The sequence below is a fragment of the Octodon degus genome, unplaced genomic scaffold, assembly GCF_000260255.1.
Source record: "Octodon degus isolate 3935 unplaced genomic scaffold, OctDeg1.0 scaffold00002, whole genome shotgun sequence".
Taxonomy (NCBI): domain Eukaryota; kingdom Metazoa; phylum Chordata; class Mammalia; order Rodentia; family Octodontidae; genus Octodon; species Octodon degus.
In genome coordinates, this window is record NW_004524578.1 from 19,608,247 (window position 1) to 19,618,292 (window position 10,046).

Here is a 10,046-nt window from a genome sequence, read left to right on the forward strand (position 1 = left end):
AAGAAAGCAGTTCGATTCCACAAAATCCGGAGACAAATGGAGACGCCAGGTCCACCTCCCAGAACCCTGACGCGGGAAGCTATGGACCAGATCCGGTAAGACTCGGGAAACTTGCTGACTGTGATGCGAAGTGAAGGATGCTGGTGCTACAACGTGGGTTTGTCATTTTAAAAAATATTTTTTTTTTAAACAAGGGAGCCGTGCACACCTGTAAACCTAGCATTTGGGAGCCTGAGGCAGGAGGATCATCATGAATTTGAGACCAGCCTGGCTGCATAATGAATTCAAGGGCAGCCTGAACTGCATAGTGAGACCCTGTCTCAAAAGATGACCCCCCCAAAAAAAAAATATTTTTGAGGTACTAGCAATTGACACGAAGCGACATCCTCAACTTTTTTTTTTTTTTTTCCCCCTTTTGGAGACAGGATTTCACTAAATTGCGCAGGTTAGGCTCAAACTTGCATTCATTTGGCCTCAGCCTGCCAGAGTGCTGGGATTACAAGGGGCACCAACAGGCTTGTCTTATATTTTGTTTATCATTGAAAATTTAAAAAAATAATAAAAAATTTAAACAGAAAGTAAATAATAAAATGCAGTTGTAAACTGAGATTCAGGTCCTGTAGATTCAATGATTTTTAACATTGACCCGTTGGTTCATTTTTTGCTTAACTTTTTAAAAAGCAAATTGCAGATGCCACATTTGATATCTAAATAAATCATGGGGTTCTTAGCCTGAGATCTAGAATGGGCCTTCCATGGTTATATGCATTTTCCATAACTTAGGAAATCTTTTTCTTTTTGCAGGGGGAACAGGGTCTCATTATGCAGTTCAGTTTGGCCTTGAGCCCACTATGGAGCTCAGGCTGGCCTCAAACTCATGACTCATGGCACTCCTCATCTCACAACCTCCAAAATGCTAGATGACAGGTATGCACCACCACACCTAGCAGAGATTTTTTTTTTTTTTTTTTTTTTTGGTGGTACCGGGGATTGAACTCAGGACCCTGTGCTTGCCAGGCAAGCCCTTTCATTCTAAAGAGCTATCTCCCCAGGCCCAGAAAATCTTAAAAGAGATCATTTTTAAATTTTAAATTTAGATTTTTTTTTTCTTTGCATTACTGGAGATTGAACTCAGGACCTTGCGCTTGCCAGGTAAGCACTTATTCTACTGAGCTATCTCCCTGACCCGAAAAAATTTTTTTCCTTTTCTTTTTTTTTTTTTTTTTCTGTGTTTTAGGGAAGGGTCTACAGGGTGTTCAGGGTCTCATTACTAGGGATTTGTAGTGTGATCTGCCTGTTTACAGCCTCCCAAGAGTTGGAATTATAGGCTGTGTCTCAATTACCTTCTCAATGAGCCCCAGGGGCAGGGCCCTGGGAATCAAATCCCCGGCCTCTGTTCCTGCTTGCAGGTGCTTTGATCCGCTGAGCTATTTGGCAGGCCCAGAAAAATTTTCTCTTAAAAAACACTTTAGGGGCCGGGGAGATGGCTCAGTGGAATAAGCGCTTCCCTGGCAAGCACAAGGGCCTGAGTTCAATCCCCGGTTCCACAAAAAAAAAAAAAAAATTTACTAGACAGTGTATTACAGATGGCTCAGAATTACAGCTACAACTTGGTATATATAGATGTATTTGTCCTACCCAGTTTTCTATGAGTATTTCTATTGGTTTTTGTGTCTTCAGTTTCCTTACACAAATACAAGCAAGTATGAATTTAAATTTTTACTTCTTTCTTCTTTTTCTTTTTTTTTGTGGAACCGGGGATTGAACTCAGGCCCTTGCACTTGCCAGGAAAACACTTATTCCACTGAGCCATCTCCCCAGCCCCTAAATTTTTACTTTCATCTTCAGAATCACAAACAGTAACATACTATGAAGTCTAGACAGTACTTTTTTTTTTTTTTTTTCACTTGATGTATCCTTTAGATTTTTCCATTCAGAAGACAAAGTTATTCATTTCTTTCCAGCTTAGTAAGTCATAGTTTATTTGGCCCAGCTTGTTGGATGTGTGAGTTGTTTCCATTGTTTTCACTTACAAACAGTGCTGCAGTGAACAGCTGTATACACATTATTTAGTGTACCTGTCAGGAGTATTTGATGTATGTGCTACCAGAAGGAGGCTTACTGATAAAAAAGACAAAAGTTTTTACAACAAGGGAAAGCAAACAAAACAAAAACAACAAAAAGAAGTTTTGATGAATGTGGTTAAATAGCCCTACATGGGTCATGTACCATTTGAGAATGAGTATGGTTGTGACTTAGAATAAAGAGGGTTTGTAGTGGTCAGGACTTGGAGGCTGCAGCACCTCTCTCATGGGTCCCCAATCAGCTCCCTGCTGTCGAACGCAGAGCCACATGTGTGCTAGGCAAGTGCTCTTCTGTACTACCAAGTTACATTCCTATTCCATCACCTCTCTGCTGTCTTGAACAAACAGCTTTTCAAATCCTAGTGAATCCCTTTTTGTGGTCAATAAATGTCTTTAACGTCGAAGAAAAAATAAAATGGGACATTAAGTAAGCTTCTTGGTCCTGCTTGTCACCTTCCTCCCCCTCCCTTTTCCCTCCCTCCACTTCCCTTCCTCCTTCCCTGTCTCCCCCACACCCGCCTATGAGACAAGGTCTCACTATGCAGTTCAGGTTGATCTTGAACTCACTGTCTACCTGAGGCTGGCTTCAAACTCACAGCACTCCTGCCTCAGCTTCCAAAGGAGTGCTGGGTTTATGGACCTGCACCATGTGGCTACCTTTTTTTCTCATGCTCTACTTCTGTCTTAGAAGTGATAGCCCTCACTTGTCTAGGACCAGTCCTTGGTGTGCTTTAGGTCATATCCTTTCATACCTGCTCAGGGACCTCTGTCTGTTGATTTAAAGCTCACCATCATCTAAGTCTTTTAAGTTGTCCAGACTGGCAAACTTATCCTCTTGCCTGAGCCTGTCACAGTGCTGCAATTAAAGCCCTCATTCCTCCTCTATGCCCATCTAGTACTAAGGCTGCTTGCCTGGCTAACTACCTTTGTTATTGTTTGGTGTGTGTGTTTACTACAATCCATCAGTGATGTCTTCATTTCATTGACACTGCAGTCTCTAGCCTTCTTAACATTTGTATAAACTAGGCATGATGGTGCATGCCTGTAATCTCAGCACTTGGGAGACTCAGGCAGGAGGATCTCCTCAAGTTCAAAGGCAGCCTGGACTGCATATCAAGACCCTGTCTCAAAAGAAAAGAAAGAAAAGCGGCAGCATTTGACCCTGTAAATGAAACTCTCTCTCCTTGATTTTAGAGTTACACAAGTTTCTCAGACTCAGTGTGTACAAAATAGCATTCATCATTGTTTCACAATAATGTTCTTTTCTCCACAACTCTTCAACCACCCCAGCTAAGATCCTGAATGTGGCCTTGATACTTCTACCCCCAGTACTTAGTAGTTCTTACCAGATGTTCCTAATGGACCCTTCTGAAACATTTCTTGGCTCTCTTGCCCCGTGTTCTCATTGCCACTGTCTCCCTGCAGACTGCAGGCATTATTCTAACAGCTTCATGCTAGTCCACTTGAGCTTTTTGCATTCTATTCTTGTGGTGCTAGGGCTCTAACCCAAGGCTCTGACAGTTGCTGAGTGGTGTTCTGTCACTGAGCTGCACACTAGCCCTGTAGGTGGAGCTTCATAATGAAAATTCCACTGTTGAAAATTGCTCCTGGGCTTATTGTTGCTAGGTACATCACAGGCTGCCAAGCACAGCACAGTCTTGCTCCTCCCATCCACACCATCAGTGTGATTCCCAGCAACAGTGATATGCTTCTCTGCTTACTGTCAGTATCTTCTCTGCTCTGTCTGCCCCTCTGTAGGCTTACCGCTCCCTGTCATCCTTTAAGATCAGCTCACCTTTGGACGACTTTGTGAAGCAGTGTGTTGTGACTACTTATCCTTGTGTCTCTGGCCTGGGTCCTTTTACTGCCTCCTGTGTCATAGCACTTAACCATAGCATGACTGTGTGATATATCTGTCTGCCACAGAAGCAGAGATCTGAGGTCTTTCATCACTCTGGGATCTAATGTATTATTGGACTGAGTGGGAAGCGTTCACAGGATTGAAGTGAAGGGACTTGAGAGTGGTTGGGTCTTTCTGACAGAGGAGTAGAAGGGCCATTTAACATGTTTACAGTAAGACGTAATTCATATGGCTTACTGCTGGGTGGCTTGAACCACCAGAGGTATATCCACGACTATCCCATCCAGTGCTTTTTATTAATTTTATTAGTAAAAAGACCAGTAGAAGTCATTAAATACAAGCTACCTAGGGCTAGAGACATAGCTCAGTGGCATAAGTGCCTGCCTGACAAGCACAAGGCCCCAAGTTTGATCCCTGGTTACTGCCCCCTCACAAAAAAAAGAAATAGAAGAAATGCAGGCCACCAGTAAGGTAGTCATGCAAGTACCACCAATGGTTCAAGCTGGTGGGAACATTAATTGACACAGTATAAGGAGTACATTTACAGTCTTTCCAAACCTTGTTACTTACTTATCACTAGTATTAGCAATGAGCTATTCTGGTAGGAGACTCTCAAGTTTAATGCCTGTTCCTTTTTCCCATAGCTATCTACACAAGGAATTTGCAGATTCCTGGTCAGTTTCCCAGTTGGCCGAAGGCTTTGATGTCAGCACCGATGTTATTCGAAGGGTTTTAAAAAGTAAATTTGTACCCACTTTGAAGCAGAAACTGAAGCAGGATCAGAAAGTCCTTAAGAAGGCTGGGCTTCCCCACTTGGTGCAGCAGCTGCAGGGCCCTGGAGATGGTGGGAAGAGCCTTGCTGCAGGCCACAGTGCATTGGGCTCTTTGCTGCTGCCTGGGCAGGAAGCCTTATCCAGAGGTCAGAGCCACAGCTCAGCTTTGACGGCACTAGAGCCCAGCACTCAGAGTACAGCTGCTCTACAGGAACAGAAGGGAAGGAATAAAGGAACTCAGGCCTTGGAGAAGGAGAACTTTGTGCCCATCACTACAGCCTCGGATCATCAGAGAGAGCCGAAGTCCTCCATCTGACTATGCAGGCATTAGAAGCACCAACAACCATGGCTTGCCAAGTGGTAAGAAACTGGAAGAATGGAAGGCAGATGAGCCAGGTGGCCAGAACTTCAGCAGCAGAGTAGTGCAGAGGGGGCGGGAGGTCTTTGACAGCAATGGAAACTTCCTGTACAGAATTTGAACCAGGGTGTGGCTTATGGAGATGCCATGTGAAACAGTGGGGCAGATGGGGAGCTGTTGGGATTTCTACACCACCACCATCCCCTTTTAAAACATTTCCACTGTGTAGCCCAGGCTAGCCTTGAACTCAGGGCAATCCTGCCTCAGCCTCCAGAATGCTGGGATCACAGGCATGTGCTACTAATCCTGCCAGGATTTCTGCATGTTTTAGTTACCCTGACATAGAAAAGTGTGATGAGCCTGGGATGTGAGCTACTCAGGTAGAGTGAGGCTTGTCGGAGCACTCCCCCACCCCACCTGACCCTGGCGGCTCTTCAGTCTTTGTGCCCCTTCTGCTCGGGCTCTCTGTGTTGAACACTAGTGTTATGTGTGTTAAGCTGAGTTTCTGTGACACTTGTAGTAATATGTTTAAGAGGAAATGAGTTTGCCTTCTGCCTTCATTTACTTCTCTATCCCTAACTACTAAGCCTTCTGAAGCTGCTTAATCAATTGGTTATTTTCCTTATGTGTAAAAATAAAGTAAAACATAGCTGTCTGTGTTTCTTGGTTCTCTCTGAGATTGGAGGATTTACCTGTGAACTTTGGAGGGTGATAGAATGGAACAGCCAGAAGGGGAAGCATCTTTGTCATTGAACCCTGGGAGAGACTGAACTACAGGCATGTCCAACAAAGGCTTCTGTGCAGAGCACCTGCTCAGTGGCTGGTGGGTTTTGACAACCAAAAATGGCCCAACTAACTTTGTCTTAGTTGCTAGGGTTCTGAAAGAAATTGAGTGGAAGTTTGAAAAGAAAAAAACAAAACTGGCGAAAGGCTTTAACTTTCCCAGCTGTGTTCTAAAGCTTTAATAAGTTACATCATTGTATAGATGACAGCAAGTTTCTATAATGGTTACATGAGGTGGGCAAGAAAAGACAGTGAGCCCTTCTCCAAATAAAACACCCTAAGTGGCAGTACTGGAACTTGAACCTAGGTCTCCAATAATATAGGGCTTCTGGTGTCACTGTTTGGCATAGTTTCCATTAATTTATTGATTCTTTGGATATTCTTTTTTTTTTTTTTCCAAAGTTTTATTGATAAACAGATAGCAATGAGACAGTTTCAAATCAAATCGGAAGTACAGTTTCAACAAATAATACACTGCATATATTCTTCTTAGTGGTTAATTGCTGTACAAGATGCGGACTTGTGATCCTATTTACAAACACCTCTTTGGATATTCTTAAATTTAAATGTATGCACAATGTTAAAATGACATGTCAACTCTTGTCATTGCCATTAGTTGGCATCTTGCTATTTTTGAATGTCAATATTCCCAATTGCAGTATCATTAATAAGTAATTACTAATGAACATTCATTTGCCTATAATGGAAAGGCAGTGGAAAGCACTGCCTTTTATGATTGCCATCAATATCCCAACCTCAGTCAGGGCACCTGAATGTCCAAGCAGACTTGTTCCTTCTGTGGCTGGCAGTGGTCTCAGATCCTGACTCTCTGATGGTAGGAAACTCTGGCTTCTGTGTTACAGGGAACACAGGCAGGCAGCTGGCCTGTGGGATAGAACACCACTCTTGGTCTATATTTGCTAGGCTGGGGGTCCCATGATTCTATGAGCCTCTCTCCAAGGCTGTCCTGTTCCACATCTTGAAGAAGACACCACACTGGATGAAGTGGAGGAAGTAACAGTATGTTTCTATCCAGGAGCAAAAGGCTGCAGGTGGAGTGGGGTCTGCACAGCAATCTTGGGCGTTGGATCAGGAGAGTGGCAAACTACAACAGAAGGCACTTCAGCCTCAGCACTACAGGGACATACACATTCAGAGCAGTTTGGCAGCATTCACCTGTCAGTGCAGCTAAGATTTGATCTCAGGAGTGGTGGGAGTGTGGGGCACCCAAAAGGCAGCATAACTACAAGATGAGCTCCGGGAGTGGAGTATGAATATAAAGGTTATTATGCTGCTTAGCCTTGTATTCTAGAACTTTGCAAATATACAAAAGTAGAATATTATACAAGGAATCCCTTCATACTCATTACCCAATATTTTCCTTTGGTTTTGGAAATTGAACCCAGGTCCTCATTCTTCCACTGAGTTATATCATTCCCAGCTCTTACCACTGAGCTGTATCATCCACTGAGCTGTATCATCCCCAAGTCCCACCCCCTTCCTTTCCCTCCCATCCCCCAGGCTGGCCTCTAGTTTACATTAATCCTGCCTCAGCCTTCCCAGTGCTGCAATTATAGGTGTTGTCACTGCACCTGGCCCCAACTCTTTAATTTTATATTCTGATAGCAGGTCTGCTGTTTAAGTGACTCTTTACACGTGATTTAAATTTCCTTTTTTTGTTTGGCTTTTGTTTGTTCTTTGAGGCAAGGTCTCGCTATTCAGACTGGCCTCGAATTCACTGTATAGCCTAAGCTGTCCTCAAACTTCTGGCGATCCTGTTTCAGCCCTCAAGTGCTGAGATCACAGGCATGAACAACCCCCTGTCACACTCCCCACACTAAATTTCCTTTATTCTAAAGCAACCTCCCACCCACCATTTTAATTTTTGCGGTACCGGGGATTGAACTCAAGACCTTATACTTGCCAGGCAAGCGCTTGTTCTACTGAGCAATCTCCCGGCCCACTATTTTACTTTTTTAAACATTTGTATTTTTTTTGGTGGAACCGGGGATTGAACTCAGGCCATTGTGCTTGCCAGGGAAGCGCTTATTCCACTGAGCCATCTCCCCGGCCCATTTTACTTTTAAAGTCCGATCATTTGTCTATACAATTTTTCCGGTCAGTTTTATCTCTATGGCGTCTTAACAGGCGTGAAGCACATCCCAAACCTTACTTGAGTGAGAATTAGTTGTAGATCATTAAAAAGTACTTCAATATATAATTACTTCATCCTAGGAAAACATTCCTCCGAGAAATCAGGGACTAGAAAGTTGCTTTGTCGCCTCTAGTTTGCATATGTCCCTTTCCGGACTCCGTCTCCTTCCCAGTATGCTAAGCGCGAGACGAGAGCCTGGCACTTCCGGTAGGTGTAGGAAGTCGTTTTTTTGTCCGGAGGTGGGGATCTCAGGGAACGCCTTGCATCTGCGGAGGTAGACGGGAATCCTGCTGATAAGCTGAGTGGATCAGGGAAAAAGGAGTGTCCGTACAGCGGCTGCAATTCTGAGACGAGTGTCCCCGGAGGCTGATGCTGTCTGGCTAGGAGGTGGCCATTCATTCCTCGTTTCCGCCTAACGGACGAGAGCCCACCTGGGGCAGTGGGACTCCGTGACCAGGAGTACAGCTCAGATAGTCACCGTGCTCATCCTGGACTGCAGCCCGCCTTCTGAGAGCGGAGGACATCCCCCTCCTACCACACCGGGGCCCGGGTGACGACGGCCATGGCTTTTCCCCATCGGCCGGACGCCCCAGAACTGCCTGACTTCTCCATGCTCAAGAGGCTGGCCCGAGACCAGCTCATCTATCTGCTGGAGCAGGTCAGTGCCCGCCAGCCTGGCTCCTTTACAACAGTTTAGAACTCCCTGGACGCTTACGTCCTGGCTGAGTCCCTGTGATCTTGTTCTTGGTATCCTTGAAGCGTCAGGTCCAAAATGCCCCACTCAGCGAGAAAAAAGGTAGTAAAAGCCGCTGGGAGCCTGGCCAGAGAATTAATGGAAATGAAATTTTCGTGCCAGCAAGAGATATCACGCGTGCCAGGCATCTTGGAGAAGGGAGGGATGGTTAAGACACCTTTGTTGTCATTAGGGAATCCTACCTTCACTTCAGAAAGAGCCTTAAGAAACCCCAGCAGCCACACAAGGTGTGTCTGGTGATAAATGAACGATAGCTAGGTTGTCTGCAGAGTTCGGGATAAGCGCTCATATCTGATTAGGGAGTTCTTGTAGTTTTCAGGAGGCATACTGTGGACAATAAGCAAATTTTCTTTGGAGATCAGAGAGCATGCTGCAGTAGATGGTAGAGTGGGAGCAAAGTTGAGGTACCAAGAAAGGATGAAGTGGGCCTGGGTAATGCTCAGCGGCACAGCGCCTGCCTGGCAAGCAAGGTCCTGAGTTTGATTCCCGGTACAACAACCACAAAAAGGCATGGAGAGGCATGGAGCTATCAACTGTTATGTAGCAAGCATTAGGCAGCCACTGAAGGTTGTTTTCGTTTTTTATTTATTTGTAGCATGAAGCAGTTTGATGATTATTCTAACAGCATTATATGGGATGGGTTAATAGCCAGTTAGGAGACTGAACTAATAAAGACTCATGTAAAATTTGTAGCAGTGGGAACTAAGGGAAGTGGTGAATTTTTAAGTCACAGTGAAAAAAGACTCAAAAAAATTTTTTTTTGCATCTGACTCTGTGTGTGTGTGTGTGTGTGTGTGTGAGAGAGAGAGAGAGAGAGAGAGAGAGAGAGAGAGAGAATGAATGAGCATGTCTTGTATTGTTCAGGTTAGCCTTGAACTCAGTAGGTATCTCGGGGGGGAACTGAACTCACGGCAATCCTGCCTCAGCCTCCAAGTGCTGAAATTAATAGGCTTAGACACAACACTTGGGCCAAAGATTTATTGACACATTGTGAATGAAGAGGGAGAAGCAAAGCTGACCCTTGAGATTTTTAACCTGTGTTATTAGAAAAATAATTTGTTACTAGAATGGTAATGGATTACTTGCTTCATTGTTTAGTTACAGCAATACCTCAGTTGTCCAACTCAATTCATTGCAAATTCATGTTTGAACGCTGAAAACTTCAACAATTGAATATATATATATTTTTTTTCATAAGAAATACAGAAAACTAGGGCTGGCCATGTAGCTCAGCAGATTAAAGCGCCTGCAAGCAGGTGCAGGTACGGGGTTCCTCAG

General features: G+C 44.3%; 2 protein-coding genes across 3 annotated transcripts in view; both read left to right on the plus strand.

The window, feature by feature from the left end:
• The window catches only part of Ngrn (neugrin, neurite outgrowth associated), a 6,382-nt gene extending 651 nt beyond the window's left edge, over nucleotides 1-5,731 (plus strand). Inside the window, 3 exon segments of the mRNA XM_012513780.2 lie at nucleotides 5-95; nucleotides 4,590-5,015; nucleotides 5,017-5,731. Coding sequence (XP_012369234.1) covers nucleotides 5-95; nucleotides 4,590-5,015; nucleotides 5,017-5,197 — 698 coding nt within the window. The 3' untranslated portion in view covers nucleotides 5,198-5,731.
• A 2,500-nt stretch (nucleotides 5,732-8,231) lies between these two features.
• The window catches only part of Vps33b (VPS33B, late endosome and lysosome associated), a 28,134-nt gene continuing 26,319 nt past the window's right edge, over nucleotides 8,232-10,046 (plus strand). For both annotated transcript variants that reach the window (XM_004623305.2, XM_023710482.1), the window contains exon 1: nucleotides 8,232-8,672. In XM_004623305.2, the coding sequence (XP_004623362.1) occupies nucleotides 8,577-8,672 (96 nt within the window). In that variant the 5' untranslated portion in view covers nucleotides 8,232-8,576. The remainder of the gene's footprint in view (nucleotides 8,673-10,046) is intronic.